The sequence below is a fragment of the Solenopsis invicta genome, chromosome 11, assembly GCF_016802725.1.
Source record: "Solenopsis invicta isolate M01_SB chromosome 11, UNIL_Sinv_3.0, whole genome shotgun sequence".
Taxonomy (NCBI): domain Eukaryota; kingdom Metazoa; phylum Arthropoda; class Insecta; order Hymenoptera; family Formicidae; genus Solenopsis; species Solenopsis invicta.
Window position 1 is genome coordinate 7,173,182 of NC_052674.1, and position 18,551 is coordinate 7,191,732.

Below are 18,551 nucleotides of genomic sequence, written 5' to 3' on the forward strand. Positions count from 1 at the left end.
GGCAGAGGAGGCTCAGCTCGTAAAGCACAGGAAGATGCATGCCGGGATATTAAGGCCATTATCGCCGTTGCATATTCATGCCGTATTATAATGAAAATACAGTTTATTACCGAAGATTAACAGCTTCTTACGGCGACGTGCAGTTGCCGCCGCTCGGGACTACGCCTGACGTCGTTTCAGCAACCCCTTGCCAAAACCATTCGCGAAAGGCGGAAGCCGTGGCCGTAGGGCGCGTCCTATTCCGCGCTCTTTCGCACTCGACTGGTCACGAAAATTTTCTTTACGAAAGAAGGTTTACCGAGGCAGGGTGCGCCTCGCCGCAAAGCGCGTTTCGGCGCGCCAGATTTTCGAAGCGCGCGTTTAAACGATTCGGGCGAATATTACGAAAGAGCAATATAACTGGCGCTTTTCAAAATGTCGCATCAAGACATTTTGTATCTTGACGTTACAAGAAAACTATGAGGCGCATCGTGTATAAACGGCTCTACATCGGCGGACGTGCGATTTCAACCTTGGTGCTTTAATTCGACTGTCTATAGGTAAGTAACGAGCCGCTCGCTAGTTCCGTACCGTAAATAAGTAAATAATTCATTCTCCGACTCGCTCGGCAAGTGGCACGAGAAGCGAGCGTGTCTTGGAGGATGAGGACGGCCGGAGTGGCGGAGGAGGTGGGATGGTTGAGGTGAAGTGTTGTAAGGTGAAGGAGAGGCAGTGGCAGAAACAGGGGGAGAAGGGGGAGGGAAGGACGGAGGGCGGGAGGTACACCCAGGCGGCGAAAGGGGGTGAAATCTGCATAATATCGGTAATGCTCAAAATGCGAGTCGCGTAGCTACCTGCCTTGCTTACCCCGCTCCGCCCCACGGCCGCGTCAACTAAAACTTAATTATAATTAATTAATGCGACTGCTAACTGAAGCGGCTGGACAAGTATTGACCCGCAATGTGGCGGCCGACCGCGTTGCGGGCTTCTCGCTCGCGACTATCGTCGAATGCTCGTTCCCCCCGCAAACGTCGAGGGGGAGCCTTAGGGCTAGGTCGATGCCGATACAGATGGCGATCCTCGCCGAAAATCGGCCCGAAAGTGCTTGGCCTAGCTCGCATCCGTCGCGCACGCTTCGCTGACGTCAACGTCGTAAACTCCAGACCTCGAGGAAGGACATAACATTTCCATGGCGGAGGCGGTACTAAGTCTATGGCTCCGTACAGTGCGTAATTAGAAACCTTTGTGCAAAATGAATACTGTTAATTAACGTACCTAAAAAGACATTATACCCACGGGTTGGTAAACTAAATATGGCCTCCAGCGCGTGCGTATTACACCGTTCACGGTGTAAATAAGCGATTTGCGTCCGCCCGCTTTTCCTCCCCCCCGCGGCCGACGTTAAATCGTAACAAATTGTATTCGAGACTCTTGAGCTGAATTGGGCAGCGAAAGGAGAATACGCAATTTACGCGAGCGAAACTCGCACTTTATGCCAGGAGAGCGAACACCTTCTCCCGTGCTATTACGATTATAACGTAGAAAAAAAAAATTAGGAAAATCTGCACCCATCTTTTCCGTTTCCCCGCGTCTTTTCTTTCTCGCGGCGCGAAAGGTAAAGATAACGTTGAGGTTTTGCCGCTAGACGGCGAGCGCGAGTGGTCGATATTAATTGCGCCTTGACTCATTAATTCGTTCGCATTATCTCAGCTCTCCGAGCGAGAGATCGCCCGAGACCGTAGCTGCGCGCTCGCTTTCCGCGTCTCGACTCGAGTTCGGTGAGCAATTACAATATGAAAGGCGCATAAATCAGCGAGTTTAATTAACGCGTTGTTATTATCATTATGACACCGCGCCAGGATTATAACATTCCCGAATGCGGCGCTCCTCGGCGGCGCGCCGTCGTCGTCGTCAGCTATTTTTAAGTATGGCGAATCTAACGTGCGGTTACCTACATATTTTCGAATTTCTGGAAAACCGTCACGGGGCATCGCGTGACGTGGCAGTCGCATTATTATGCCGTTATCCTCATATTAATGAAATAGCGGGAGAGATATCGATATGGCGTAATTAATTAGCTAATAGAAAGTAATCCGCAGATAGACGTCACCGCGCCATTTGTTTTTAATTAAACATTAATATAGCAATGGTATGTCGGGGTATGTTCTTAAATATTGACCGTTGCGCGTATCGCCACTTTTAAAATAGATCTTATCGATAATTAAAGATCCTAATTCTCTGGTTTCATTTCGCGTTTGTATGTCAATAAATAATTCTCTACGTTTTTTTTTTTTACAAAGTTAACGTTCTGATAATACAGTCGACACTTTTCGATTATTCACAGCGTTTTGATATTCCTTACCATCGCAAAAATCGCAGGGAGTGGAATAAGGTCATAAAAAAGAGACAAAAAAGAAATCTAAATATAAATATAAAAAAAAGACAAATCTGAAACATTCGAAGAATGCCTTTTTTACTGCAAGAGCAATCGTACATAAAATAAATTGTGTTTCTCATTTTCCTTGGTTGCTAAACGATCTATAGAAAATATGAATTTTCCATTAATATAATTAGTACAGCTTATTGCATCATATTAATATAATTAATAAGATTTTTACGAGTATAAGCTATCATGGCATCTAAGCTCGCATCCAATTGTAAGCTAGATGGAGAGTACAGGGTAGGTGTTTGATTCAACGATGCAGCTGCACGCGCGGCAAAAATCGCCGAAGTGAATGCAGTCGTTAGGGAGATTTTCGGGAACACCGGGAACGTTCGATACTCATAATCAAATAATTACAGACGATGCAGCAACATCGAAGGGTGCGTTTCAGCTATTAGCTGGGCTCTGCGCCATCGATGTACCAGCCCTCTTAATCAGAGGCGCTCAAAGGGGGCCGGTCCGCTTCCCGGAGACCTTGCGCTTCTCGCGAAGCGGAAGGCGCGGCAGCCGATCGAGCTGACTGAGCGGCTCTATGATATTTTTTAATTAATCGAATTATTGAACTGTATCGCAATCGAATTGAATTAAGTGCCGACGATCTGCGCCGCGTATCATGGAAACGCGCAATTTTCCGTCATTATTATAGCGTCCCTTCGCTTTCCTGCCCGCTGCGCGCCAGCCACCCCCGTGTCCCTCTCGATCCGCCCTTACGTGATCTCCACTCCCGGCGACCTATCCGTCATCCTTTTCGACGAGCGCTCACGCACTTGCCGACGCTCTCGCTCGTGCGTCTCTTCGTATCGTGACTGCACCACGTGGTCCCGCTAATTACCTATCCAGCGGTATATATCGAAGTGTGTCACGAGCGTGTGCGTGTCTTGAACCGGCGCGGCGCGGCGGCGCGCGGCGCACCGACGATCGACTCGTACAAGTATTCTCAACGCTACGCGTTATACTTGACGTATTTCAATTAACCTTATTGCCACGGTTGGTTACGCCCGCCAAATGTCAAACGCTCTTGTTGCTTATGTCGCGAGGACCGACTCGACTATGATTGAGTCGGCTGATGGATAATCATAGTTTCGGCGAATTAGGATGTAATTCAACCTCCGTCGCGATTCTACTGAATTCCGACACTGCAGGGAGATTGCTTCATTTTCTTGCAAAGAGAAATTCAAGGGACATGCGAGAGGTAACACGGCGCGACTTTATTTATCGCAAGATGTCGACGTTATTCTTTAACGAATGTCTGCTACTTAACATACTCGTTTAGCGCGTTATCGTTTAGCGCGTGCTTGTCATATCTAGGAAGTATTTTTTTTACACTTTCAAGGTGCGTTTAAGGCTGTTCTTTTTTCATAGCAAATACCCATGTATCGTGAGCAACAATGTGAATCGTGGTCTTCGAGGTCAAATGAAATGCAATGCCGGACAAGAATCTTATTCGACGACAATATTGGCTGTACCAAAAATGCACGCTATTTGGAACACCTCTGCAGGCGCGAGTCGGAGAAAGGAAGTACAGACCGGATGCGGGAGAGGGCCGCGGGACTTGGTCTAACCAAACTTAATTGAATCCCAGTCCGAATGTATAATATGTAGACTGCCTGCATAATGTCGTGAGCTGGCAGTGATTCTCAGCCGGGTGTGGGCAACTGGCGCGGCGCGCCGTAGTCGCGCGGCGTTCGGCAAATTTTGAGAACCACCCGCGGAATTAGATATACAATAATGTAAGCAGAGCCCCGTTGCGGTGTAAGGGTTGGTGGTAAGGTCATGTATATTCATGCATCGGTCGACCCACCTCCGATTCTCTCACTCAACCACCCCCCGGCGTTGTCCCCGTCCTCCCTCTCTTTCTGCTTCGACCGACCGCCCTCTCTTAGGGCACAGACCGAGCTAAACAACGACGGTACGAATAGATTTACACCACGTCCGCGCGGTTTACGACTCGTGCGCATTAAGATGCCCGCTGTGAAGAATACCCGGAATAGATTGCTCGCGCTGCTCCTAGTCCTGGTCAAGGAGAGAAGAAAATTTCGAGAGAAATAAAACCTCGCGTGCTCGCGTGTCAATACAAAACGTACTCGAGAACATGATTCTTTTCTTGTAACAACACATTTCGTCGTGTAGACGGCAAATATCGAATTTACAGCTGTGTGGACTTAACTCAAAAGTGTAATATCTTATCAGCGTAACGCGTAAGACCGGACCCGCATATTCGCGAGATAATTCAACGTTTTTTTTTTTTAGACGATTACGCCGCATTTTCAATATTGCGGTGAGAAATTCTCATAAATTCCTTAGCAGCGTGTCCGAACAGTCGTTAGAACGCATTCCTCAAAGAACTGTATCTGGATATAATGAAGGATCCATTTACAAGTAAGATTCGCCCCGCGACTTCATTACCCACGATTTTACCACGGACGCCCCGCGGCATTCGTAATGAGCGATGGTCATTCATTTTAATATCCATTAAATGCAAATACCGTCGGCACAAACGTTTACTCCTATTTCGAATTATTTCGCTGACTCGCCGTAATTAAGCTTTTCGAAGGAACTCAGGCAACATTACCGGAGAAACCGTTCAACGTAACGATCACTTTCCCCTTCGATATCACGTAGCTACGTAAAAATATATTTTAACACCGATGACGCAAGATCATTAACGGCGAATCTTATGAAACTAAATCATTTTATAAACACAAGATTCTGTTTTCTTCAACGTAGGAATCAATGTTGATTCATTTATGAAATCTCATAATGTATGAGATTTATTCGAAGAGCACGCGAAAAGAATCGTTTCGCTAAAGTATCTCAAAACATGGCTAAATATTGATCTGAAAATAATGATGTTAGACCATCAAAATAATTACGTAGAACGCTCAAGCTGGTTACCAGAATGTCAAAGCTATTTATAGCATTACTCATCATGCTTGAACGTCCTTCATAATTATTTTAGCAAAATTATTCTCAGATCTGTGTTCAGCTAAATTTTTAGATGTCGACGAAATTGTTCTTTCCATATGGATTCTATATTTAATATGCATCCAGTCTTTGATAAAAATTACATTTTAATAAATTATAACTTGACATATCATAAACTATATTTTAACACATTTCGTATTGATTAAAAGGTGGGACCTCATGGTCTCGATATCGGCGCTTAAATTTTCTTGTGCATGAGCGTGTAAAATCCCGGTGGCGTGCAACGGCGAAGATTTTTCGGGCTCGCGTGCGCCGCAAGAGTAAGACGCGACGCGCGGATGCTCGAGACACCGTTACCGGCAGTGCGCGCCGGTCGTTATACACTCAACATTCTGCAATCTACCCTTTCTATCGGCCCTAATTTATGTTGAGTAAGGCAACAGCGCGAGCCCACCCCCAGCTTGCTTCGCAAGGAAGCCTCGGTAATGTTTCAAGTGGCTTGTCTGTTGTTAATTTACCCCGGTGGGGCCTTGATGGGGGTCTGTCTACCCGCCGCCACGCTCCACTCGTTACGATAAATCGGTCATTATCTGTACTACCTACGCGCCATGTAAGTGCCGCGACTTGGGACTATGCCGGCGTGCCGTTGGAAATTTTCGATCCGCCTGGGAAGGCTGACAAGTCATCGTGTAATAGCGATTAATCGCGCAGCGCGCTGGAGGAGACAGCCGTAAGGCGGATTTCTTGTAAACGCGCGGCGATACTTAAACTTCTCTCGATTTATTAGAACAAGGGAAACGCCAGAAATATTTCTCTTTCAAAAATCTTAATTTTGCTACTCTTTTTCATTTTTTTTCTTTTTTTTGCTTAAATTATAATTTACATAATGTATTCAGGTTACGCTCGGCGTCGCTCGTAGAAAGACGAAACGTACGTTCATCCATTCGGTCACTGAGATCGTCGCAATTTTTGACATTTTGACTCGACTGCTGTCCATGCAAGTGAAACGGTCGTAAACACATACGAAGCAAGAGGACGAACCCTTTTCCGCGTATCCTCGCACCCTTTCGCGCCGAGGCAGGCCGACTCGGGTGGAACATTAATATCGCGAAATGAAGCTCATTTGCATATAAATAAGGCGGTGGTGGGGCACAGCGACGGGGCGAGGGAATCCAGGATGAACCACCCCGTTGCTCCGCTGCACCCCCCTTCTTTTACCCACCCTTATACCCCCGAGCCTCGACTCCCAGGAACCCCACCCTGGACTAATTACACTTACAGACAAAGCGGCCTGAACCGAGGGGTCGAGCGGATTCTATCTCTTACTCTCTCCTTCCTACGCTTTCTCTCTCTCTGTCTCTCTCTCTCTCGTTTCCTCCCCTTCTCCTCTATGACTATCTCCATGATTCTCTCTCTGCCAAACTGTCTCTGTCTACCTTTCTCTAGTTGTCTCCGTTCTGTCCTTTCCGAATAGAGAGCAGACCCTCTGCCACTGTCTCGCTGGGTTTCCACTCCCGATAACACCCTTTCGCAATGACCACGTGATAATTGCGACCCCCCGCAGGATTCGTTAGAATCCTTAATCGTGAAGGAAATTCATCGTTCTTTAGCCTTTTTATGCCATCCTGTGACGTATTGAATGATTCCGTATAATTATTCACCTCGATCGATCGCGTGATAATTATTGTCATCCAAATATAAATAAAATTTAAGAGAATTAAATCTAATTACACAACAGCTTCAAAGCTGTTTGAATATATTTACAAAGAATGTTTCTTTGCAAATTATATCGACAGAATCACTTAATCAAGTAGTTTAAACATTTTTGAAACTATTTGTGAGATTTACATAAAAAAAATATATAATTTTTTACATTCAGCTTTATACCTTAGTTTTTGTTCTTTTCTACTTTTAATTCGACAACAATCTAATTTACATCTTAGCTAACATATTAGTGTTGACAAAATTACGATTCGTAATTGATGAAAACTTCTAAAAATTTCTTTTTCAGTCGTACTCGTGCTTTCGATCACGAGCAAAGCTCGCGTACGTAGCTTTTTCCTGCCAAAAAATCGCTCAATTTTCATAACGACTAACGATATTCCGCTCGACAAATCGATCGCTAGGGGCAGGAACAGCCGCAGCCGAAGATGGGATGGAAACCGGCACAGTGCGGCGCGGTGCGGCGCGGCGCCGCATTTCAGAAAGAAACATAAAAATGCGTATTACCGATTCCGGAATACGGCCATTAGTCTGAAGTCAGCGCGGCTATCGTTTATTAAGCGCAAACAGATATTAATGTATTTTTACACGCGCCCACCAGTTTTGTTCTGCCAGCCGCTGCCGTCGCCACCACCGTCGACGCCGCCGCCGCCGACGCCGCCCGACGCCGCCGACGCCAAACTACAGCGCGGTCCGCGCGGGGTCGAAGCCAAATCCAATTACTTTTATTCGGGCGAAATGAGTGCAGCTAAGTCATTAATACTAATCAATGGACCGGACTCGGACCAGCCAGCTAGAGCGCACAGGCCCGGGCGTTCCACAGGAATTACCCATAACTCAAACGGCTCGAAATGACTTTATTGCAAAAAACTTGCGCTTTGCTACCAGCCGCGCCGCTTCTCCTCGTATACGCATTGTTAGAGACCCCCGTGCCGATAAGTAATGTTTATTGTTGCATTTCCAACGACCAACCGAACGCTCTCCGCCCTCTTTCCTCTGTTCCGTGTATTTTTTTCGCGCCTCCCACTGGCCATTCGCGTTCACCGTCCAGACCCCTCTTCCCCGTTCGCGGCCGGGAGAGGATCGTGCTCGGTTTTTCGCATTAGCGAGATGGCTTATGGATGCTGGATAACGATTTTTTATCGATCATGTGACTGATTTCTCTCAGGGAATTTAAAGCGTCGTTCGTCGTGGCGAAACCAATGGCGTGGGCGGTATGATCGCTTTTTTGTTCGACGAGCTTGGATAAATCAACTGCCGTATTATGTTTCGAGGCGTGAAGCGAGAAATCTACTAGTTACAAATTACATCGTTTCGATCTTATATACAACTATCAATACTCATTTCATTCCATTTTATTCTTATAATAATTCATTATAATAATTCATATTTGTAGCAATCAGAGGAGAATCATATAGCAAATGCACAAAAGTAGAAGAACTTTTAAAGTTCTATTTGAAAGCTGCTTGTTTTCAAGAAATTCATTTATATAATGCATTTGTTAAAATTGAGACTGTATCAATAATGCAAATACCTTTTATTTTTATACAATAAATATACATATTTATTTTCACGCACAAAGAATCATTCGGCGAGTAATAGCAAAGTCGACGATCTCACACAAAGTTGTTTTATACGCTGCGATGCTGCGGCATTGATTAATTTATACGAAATACCGGATGCTCGTAAACATATGTTTCTACGCCTGGCTGTATATCGCGTGCACTTTTACAAGCAAAATGGTCGAACCTGTGCATTCAACTAATCCCCCTCGCCTCGTCCATTTAATATAGGATGGCTATACTGGCGGTATAGCCGTTTACGAATTTGCGTGGAAAAAAAATTGAACTGCCGTACCCTCTGCGCCTCCTATTTTCGTTCGTTACCTATCGACCAGGCTTTATCTATTTTTTATGCAATGAAATGCCTCGACCAGCGACGCGCGCGGCCCATTGTGCGACTTTGACGAAAATTCAAGCCAGGATTACAAGCCGCACCCAGAGGATACCCCTTTTAAAAAAAAATGTGAGGCTGAATGTACTGAGATTTTTTGACGGTATAATTAATGCAATATTTACAGATTGGTTACAATTTGGAAGTTTTATTTGCTTTCTATCTTTTCAATCTTTTTTCCAAAGAAAATTATGAAAAGAAATAATTACACTTTGCGAGAAAAATATGCGGCGAGTTTGCTGCCATCTTAAACAGTATAAATAAATAAAATTTTGCACTCAGACTGCGCGCATGTAACTTCGACGTCAATACATCATCTAGTCAATTTGACTAATCGCGTAATCAAAACAGTCGTACGTCCAAGGTAAGGTGATAACCACCGCAGAAGCTTTCCCAGGATTTATTCATGGGTCCAGTTATCCGCGCGGCAACTCTTTTTCCCGAATTACTCGAGTGTCGAAGCTCTAAAACGCTTAATCTGTATCCAACTATGGCGATACACGTTCCGGCATATTTCCATACCATTATGCAAAGAGGCCGCACCGGTAACATTACTCTCCACGGCACAGCCACCACCATCGTCGATATACACTCGTGGTGGTAAAGCATTACGGCATATATACTCCATCGATTTATTATAATTTAGATTGTCTTCTAAGAACCTCGACTACACGTGCACACGTACGTATATACGGCACGCCTTAATGTGCCGGCGTTCGTTAATTATTCCGCTGGTATTCCGTAAATATGCATGAATTATATATCTGCAGGCACGAAAGCGGAGCAAGCGGGAAACGCATGATTAATATATTTTTTTCGCGCGGCACAATTCTCGCTTTCCCGCATAATCTTTCGCGGCTGTTATTTGTCGATGAGAATTTTCGGAAGTCACGATGCACCGTATGTCGCGCGGTCCTGCCAAATTGGTATTGATTAAATCGGACGGTCGGCTCGGCCGACCAAGTTAATTCCAAAAATGTGTTATTGAGCGTGAATAACTAAATCACTTTGCCCGCACACGCATTGGTGGATTATGTTTATGGGAAAGGATCGGCATCGCGATAATACAGGCGAAACTCAATTTTCATTGCCACGCGTAAGTGATATTGAAATTAATATTCGACAGTGATCACCGTTTGTGACGTAAGACTCATTGGTTTATGCATTATATTACAATAATTATCTCGTTATTAATTTACTGTCATTGTTTTTTCTCACCTCTACCCACCTGAAATGGAATATTTTAATGTGTATCATTTACTGTGAATGATTATTAATCTATTTTCGACGTTAAACGTACCACCGCAATAAAAAGCATCGCACGTGTGTGATAACGAACCACGCGCGTATAATTGAATGTTTCGGTCATTTTGAAAATGACTGTTAACGCGTATTAAAACCTTTGCGTCACCGCTCGATTGATTTTCATTTTGAGAGAATGTTGGCATGACATTTTAAATCAAAAACTCAGAAAGATGTCTCATCTCTTGGTAATCCGCATTAGAATAATACACATTTAATTAATATTATATTGTTATTGAACAATTGTATAAATCAATTCAACGGTATTTCTCGCGATTATTGTTCGCCCTCGTATAAATCGAAGGTGATTGAATTTCAATCTGGCATGTGATTATATATCTATCGTACATGTGATTATATATATCTGTTACAGGATAGCGACAGGAGTAGCGCTGGAAGTCCCGAACCGGCGACAGGTGGTAGTATGCTCCACGAACACCAAATGATGATAGATGACATAAAGAATTCACGAAAGAGACGACGGAGCCCGTCACCTGAAAATCTTCATCAAGCGAAACGTGCGGCGGTCGCGCAAGCTCATCTAAACGGAACAAGTAAGTGCGAACAAGTTTTTTTACGAATTTCATCGATTCGTATGATCTCGACGGACATTGTTCTCATACTATTGAAAATTTGTGCGTAGTGGCCGGCATGGTGACACTTCAAAATCTTCAGAATTTAGCGAATTTGCAAAACCTTCCACAAGTCGCGTCGCTGGCTGCCGGTCTTCAGGGAATGACAGCGGGACTAACTAATAATCAGCTGATCAATACTCCGTTGAATTTAACCGTCAGCTCGTCAGGTAAGAAGCATAATAAATCGAATTTCTTGTGTGATTGTAAATAATACGTAAAAACGCGAGTGGTTAGGAGTTGGGTCGGAAATGAGAATCAAGGATCAAGAGTCGGATGACAAGAGTAATTTAACGCGATGAAATCATTAATTTTCATTCTCAGGCGGAACGATACCAACAGCCTCGAGTACAACGGCGGGTTCCCACCTTTTGCCACCTAGCTCAGCTCCAATGGCAACGTTACCTCAGCTATTATCTCAACCACAACCGGTCGCGATGCCTCAATTCATCCTAACGTCCGGTCAATTGGTTCAGGGTATTCAAGGGGCTCAGCTTCTTATCCCCACTTCGCAAGGTAAGTTACACTAGCACTCTACAATATCAGCATTTCTCGAACGTGAATGGCCCTCTTTCTTACGTAACTTGTCTTCGTAATATTGACTCGGATCGCGCTAGCAAATAATGTACGAAATTTCAATCAATCAAAATTTCATCGACATTTGCCACGCATAAAATCATTGCGCGTCCGCTGAACGGAACATATACAACCCAGCGCTGTGCCGGCGCATAATGTTGTGCAATCAAGATGTGCCGATATATAATATAATATCGACTATCTCTGACCAGAGCTCGGACTAAGGCCAGCCCGTCGTCCATACTTAGTGGTCCTAGACTGCCTCGCCGAGCACAGGGCAAACTCTGCAACTAATTTCAATGTATAATTAACGTCTCACTACCCCTCTCCAACCTCACGAATCCCACCCCATCCTGCCTCCTTTCTCGGGTCCGTCCTTTCTCCCCTCATACTCCTAACCCTATAGCACTCACTGGCTGGACATCGCAGCTCCGCGGATTCGGCCGCTATTATATCGATTGCGGTCCGCGCTAACTTCGTTTCTACCAAGTTAGGTTCCTATTCTAGCAATCGAGAGAGAAAGAGAGAGAAAGGGTAGAAGAGAGAGAAAGAGCGAGAGATAGAGATATAGCACGAAGCAGGGCGGAGGCAGAGGACGAGAGGCAGAAGGAGAACTTTGGGATTCCGCCTAAGTGGATTGAAGTTCGTGGATATGGACCGGCCGCGGTAGGATGACGAGTTACGTGGCGGCAAATAATGTTTGCACTGCTTTTCGACTCAATCGATGGTAACTGACTAACGCTCGATTGGTCTCTGATAGACATCGAGTGTCGGCGAGGATGAGTCGAGGAGTGCTCGAGAGTGCGGTCAATAGGTTGTCGTTCATAGAAATTATTGTCCGCAGGAATGTCCGTGGCTTTATTTAAAGTGATATCAGCCGTCCGAGATTTTATCGTGTGAACGATTAAGACCCAAAAAGCGGCGAAGATTAAAATACACGGGAGGTCATGTACGCTTGGATCCGTTCAAAATGGAAATAACATCATTCGGTCGTTTTTTATCAGATATAAATAAATCTCCGATATTCCTAAAAATGAGAAGAGAATTCTTCTTTGCTTCTTGTTGATAATATAACTATAATGCGTAAACGAAAAGCAAATATTATATTGCTGTCGCTCGGATATAAACGAAACATTTTCAAATCATTACGCTTTTGTCAGAGATCTTGAGTGAACAGTGAAAGTATTGATAGTGCGTTATCGTTCGGTAACGTTTGAACTGTACGTTAATCGGATTGTCGGTTGACCTTACCTCAGAACGTGAAACTTTTATGGCTGTTCGGAATACGGGATTTGCTTAGCTTAGCTGTAGGTGGCAACACGGGTACGTACTCATGATCAGTAATCATATTAAGCGCGTGTACAGGGTAATCAGATTAGCGGAGCTGGAGGTAATCCCGAAACTATTCTAAGTATGATTAGGCGTCCTTCTCGCAGCGCAGTCCAGTACCAGTACCTGTACCCACTATTAAGATGACGATAATAGTTTGCCAACTACGCTAGCCTGCGAGGTTACCTGCCCTATGGGTTGCCTAATAATCCCTCTATGAGACTCTGATAACTTTACTACCCATCCTGGATCAACGACGCGTGGACTATGTTCATAATGGAAATGAAGTATCTATTGATTCGATATACGATCATATAACGTTTTAACGAAGACATAATCAATTGCCTTTGTCACCCTTGATTTTGAAAACAGTCCCTGGTCGGAGAAACAAATTCATTTTGCAACATGTTTCTCTCATTTCTTAGGGATCGCGACACAAACCATCTTGACTATACCGGTCAGTCACGTAACGAACAATCAAATGGTGAATTTGGCGCTCAGTAATGGACAAGTAGTTTCTACGACACTGGCGAATCTCCAATCTCTAGCTCAACCGCAGAATATGCTCAATACGCCTACGAGCAATGGTAAGTTCAATATTAATTTATTAATAAGATTTTCCTGTGTCATGTGTCAGATGTAATCATGAATTTAATATTTAAAAAATCCATCTTTACGCGTCACGAGATACAAATATAAATTTCTGCTTCTAGGAAGTTCTATAATATACTTCATTAATTAAATATTTTAAAACGTTTCAATCTCAATTCATTATTGTGCATTCATCGTAAGATTAAATTATTATTTTTATCCTCGCAAAAGTGAACAAAACATTTATACTTATGTAGTATATATGAAAATTTTGCATCTGCTAAATCTGCAATGTCGCGTAAATATCCAATGTTGAAGGTTTAATTCTTTAAATACAGAATAGTTTAAAGTTCAGTGTAACTGGACCTCAGCTTGTAATAAGAAGCATTGTAATAAAAGTTTCTTTCGCGTAAATCTTAAAATACCAAATGATCTTGCAATGTATAATTGGATTTAGGACTCACTAAAATACTTGCGTTTTATATTTATAATTGGATCTAGGGCTTTTACTAAAATACTTGCATTTTCGTCGAACTTACGGTATTATTTATTAATAAACATTTCTTTTCACGTTATCATTCATTATTAAACAATATTATTTATTAATGAACATTAATAAATATTTCATTAAAGTGAGAAAATAGAAAAAAAATACGCTAAGCGCCCGCAATACTCAAAACGATAAATTCCTTCTTTATTGAATTAAAATTTTTTAACTGACGTCAAATCATTTATACATTTTATCAAAATGTCCGTACGTGTTCAGTTACAGCATGATTGCTGTATTTACGTTCTGATTAACGCGGCATTGGATGTCGTACTATGCACGTTTACTTGTCCTTTTATCAGTTCCCACGAGCCCCAGCCTGGCATCGGGATTAGGACTGAACCCTGCCGCTTTGCCGCATCTTCTGAGCAATAGCTCGGCGAGCCAACAACTTCTGAACGCGATGCAGCCTCAACAACTACTTCAGGCTGCTCAGGCGGCACAAGCGCAAGCGGCGCAGGCTGTACAGGCCGTTCAGGCTTCTCAGCAACCGCTTTTAACGACATCGCCTCAACAGCACAGCCACCGACACACCTCGCATATGAATCATTACACAGTACGTACGACTCGCCCTCTCCAGCATTTTTTTTTTTCAAAAATACAGAAACAGTATAAATTCATCAGTAATATAAAAAATACGAAATAAATATTTTAAGATTTAGAATTTTAGTGCTATCTTTTCCATGTAACTTGTTTTTTTTTATTTTTAATAATTGACGCTTAGAATAATCACATAGCTTTATATAATTATATATACACAATTTTATATTATTATACAGATATAAAATAGCAGAATTCTTCATGTCATGCTATCAACAAAATTGATAGACATATCACTGCTTGTTAAAATAGCAATGTTTTTCTTTTACAATAAGCTTCATATTTTCGCGCATATAGATGTATTGTTTCGAAAACCGCATGCATTTCACGTTTCATCTCACTAGTGGCCGTACGATGCGTGTTATTCACTTTCTCAATAATTTTAACTATAACCGTTAGTGTAGTTAACCTTCCATCAACGAATAACACTACCATATGAATCAAAGAGAATAAATACCTTCGCTGGCTCCTCTTTTCCATTTTTTTCTAACGATGTAAACGGATTTCTATCGGATCGCGATGCACAGTCGAACGCGCGGTTTCCATTTCCGGCGCGGAGTAGACTGTTGGTAAGATCAGCGAAACAACCAGAATAATTCTCAATACCGAGTGATCTCGTTAAGAAAGTATTCCGTACCGACGGCATTCCTTCCATTAATTAGACTCTAAAGTGTCTCGATTCGAGGTTCCGTCTCATTATTAAGTGCATAATTGACGTGGAAGAGGAGCGCTCTCGTCTCCGATGAGCTACTAATCCGTCCCTATTACCGTATTGTGTTCACAGCCGACGGAAAAACATCACAGGGAGAGACCGGAGCAGTCGTCGCCATTGACTGAATCCGTGGTGTCCGCCGCATCCGCTTTGAACAGATTGGCCGCTAGCAACGGCGAGATTACTATCACGACGTCACATGTACCTGGCGGTGCCGGGGTAAAGGCTTCTCCGAGTAGTATGCATAGTCCGAAGGATGAGGAGGATGATCTCTTGAATGATTCACCGAGTAAGACACAGTTTATTTTCTTTTTCCTACGGTGATATTAACCCACGGGTCGAAAGTCGGAATGATCTGTGTCAATTGGTTTGCGGTACTTGACAGAGCGTTTAAAACGATGTCCACATCGCGCGGGTAAATGATAATCGAGCTACGCCTTCGGGGTAGCCGTGTTACTCCTTGACAGCTTTTAATTACAATTTTCGCCGGAGACACCATCTTCCTATAACGCAATCACTTGCTTATACGAGGCACACTCGCTAATGTCGACAAGCGATTGCATGCATAATGATCACTTTTAAAGAAGCAATTACTACATGCAAACGCGCTCCTTATCTTTATCTTGCCAGGTTGTCACATTCTGACGATATTTTTGACAAGGTGTTAATCGCCCGACTGGTCGGGCGCAAAATCGCAATCCTACACCTCTATATAATTGATGTACACATTCGATTCTTTCTAATCGCTTAAAAAGCGGCAACGTTTCTCTCTGATAATATTCACGAAACATTAATGTCGTCGCAGAGAAAACGATTTAATATTCAACACGTATTCTATCTCTCTCTTGAAGCTGGAAAATAATGTTTCAAACACGTATTGATCATGAAACGCTTGACTGTAATAGGATATCATATATTGGACTCATTACGGAGCATTAGTTTGTTCTTTACTGCCTTCTAGGAAACCATAAAGATTCTACCAGCGCGCGTAACCTCGTGTTGGCTGACAATAATTTTAATAACTTACAATCATCGCGTAGACTAGCACTTCGTCATCCTGACGCGATGGAATAATCATTCGGCGCGAGAAGCCTAACGATTCTCAATTGCTAGTGTCAGATGCGAGTATTATCTCATAAATATTTGCCTTTGTTGTAACTCTTCTCCGATAGAATTTCAGAGATAGAATTTCTCGCGTAGAGATCAAGATACGATATCGCGATTGCAATAAAAATAATTTGTTTAACTTTCTATTACTTATTATTGCAAATAAAAATAATTAAACGATATACTTGAAACGCGGAGTTCTGATATTTGTACACTCGGTTAAGTCTTAACGATTAACTGTTTCCCACGTCGTATTTTATTTTATCCAATTTGTAATGCGTATAAAACTTAGAGGCTATTCCAATAACCGCTCTCACGACCAAAGCCATAGTCATTTTAACTTTGTGAGCTGAACAGCGACTTCTCGCTCGCGATATTCTTATTCCTTTATTTATCGTGTCATGGCCGAGTCATATAACTTGCTCGCAGCTTTTTGTTTGAAGCGCGAGAAGTACTCGGTGTGCCTTGATCAGAAATTAACGATCGTAGAAACACCGTCGCGGAAGAAGGACTTGCAGTTTATTGCGCGGCGCAGAAACCAGGGGAACTGGTCGAGATTACGAAGTATGTGGGCATTTCTATTGCGTTCGTATACATTCGGGGTGACAGATTTACGAGAGAAATCGGTGGTAGCTCGAGCTGCTTTAACGAAGCCGCCTGATGTCATTAGGCAGCCTTCTTGCCGGCGCTCCGTTGCGTCCCGGCGAATCGATTGAAACGTGCGCTCGAATGACCGGCAGTGGATCACTGATCTACTCAAAATGCACCATTAAAATCGCTATAAAATTAATCATCCGCGACGCAGGGGTCGCTTATCGCGCGTTAACCCTTGAACTACGAATATTTCATCTCGTGCATGACCGACTCGATATCATTTCTGTAACTGGCTCGCAACGCAATTTGTACAAAGATTCATCGATTTTATTGCGTTCTGTGAGACAAAGAAACACGTTTCTTTTAAAATAAAAAAATCCCGATACTTGCGACGATTTTCATAGCTTATTTATCTATCTGCAGATAGATAAATTCATGTGAGAGAAATAGAAAATGCATTTTTATTACAGATCAGCCAACGATCAATGAGGCTACTAACAATGTAGTCGATGGGATCAATTTAGATGAAATCAAGGAGTTTGCCAAGGTCTTTAAGCTACGCAGACTATCTCTGGGTCTAACACAGACCCAGGTTGGTCAGGCTCTGAGCGTCACTGAGGGCCCCGCATACAGCCAAAGTGCCATATGCAGGTTAGTTATCGTTACATCGTCCTCCTCGCATTCATCGAAACAGACGTCGCTAATGAGAATTCAATAATATAGTAGAATGTAAAACGACAGTGTGCCAGGTCACTGGAAATGGCGTAGAAAGGGTTAAGATTTGTTCAGAGTAGCAAAAACAGATAGTTATTCGTGTTCGTGATGGCCTTGTAACAGCATTTCCCGTTAGGAATGAATGTAAAGCTAAACTCTCGAAGCAATTTTATGTCTTTATTTCTTTTTTTTGTACGGTAATCTTCAGCAAAATTGTTTTTCACGCGTTTTTTATCATTATTTATTATTTATCGCAACGTTTGAAACTTGTTCAAAGGAGTTTAACAACTCTCGCAAGTGCGTTCTCCAATTTTGAGGTGCTATGATAAACTTATTCATACCGTAATCCACGATGGTTCCTGATTTATGCTGCAATTTAATCTAAATTGAATTATTAAAATTATTTGTAAAATGGAAATTATTTACTTACAAAAATTTTAATATGTTAAAACCGACATTAAAATTTTCACGGATCGGTAGGGTTTCCAGATCGTTACGCTATTTATTCTACCCTCGTCGTCGCTTCCGATCGCGTGCGTCTTTGAAATGCGAATGGGAACCACCGTGGTAATGTCGGTAGCAGGCAAAAAGAAAATGTCAAACATAAGAGAAAATGTTTATACCTCTCAGAAAATTCTTATCGTATCAACTAACATAAGCATTGGTGATTGTTCCCCAGTGCCCTGGCTACCCAGATGTACGCTGCCTCGCAGATTGCCTCTCAGCAGCAAGCTACGTACGTTCACCCCTCCATGCTACTTAATTTACCTAAAAATCTAAAACTCTAAAATCCTTTAAGAAACCGCAGTTATACCCAACAAATGG

At 42.9% G+C, this 18,551-nt stretch overlaps 1 protein-coding gene across 4 annotated transcripts in view; it reads left to right on the plus strand.

The window, feature by feature from the left end:
* Nucleotides 1-18,551, plus strand: part of LOC105200313 (POU domain, class 6, transcription factor 1) — a 112,299-nt gene that overhangs the window by 87,308 nt on the left and 6,440 nt on the right. For 2 of the 4 annotated variants that reach the window (XM_011167794.3, XM_011167808.3), the window contains exons 3-10: nucleotides 10,698-10,878; nucleotides 10,968-11,126; nucleotides 11,281-11,472; nucleotides 13,287-13,448; nucleotides 14,302-14,555; nucleotides 15,384-15,600; nucleotides 17,483-17,663; nucleotides 18,406-18,462. In XM_011167794.3, coding sequence (XP_011166096.1) covers nucleotides 10,698-10,878; nucleotides 10,968-11,126; nucleotides 11,281-11,472; nucleotides 13,287-13,448; nucleotides 14,302-14,555; nucleotides 15,384-15,600; nucleotides 17,483-17,663; nucleotides 18,406-18,462 — 1,403 coding nt within the window. The remainder of the gene's footprint in view (nucleotides 1-10,697; nucleotides 10,879-10,967; nucleotides 11,127-11,280; nucleotides 11,473-13,286; nucleotides 13,449-14,301; nucleotides 14,556-15,383; nucleotides 15,601-17,482; nucleotides 17,664-18,405; nucleotides 18,463-18,551) is intronic. The other 2 variants (XM_011167815.3, XM_026132499.2) reach the window with 1 other exon arrangement.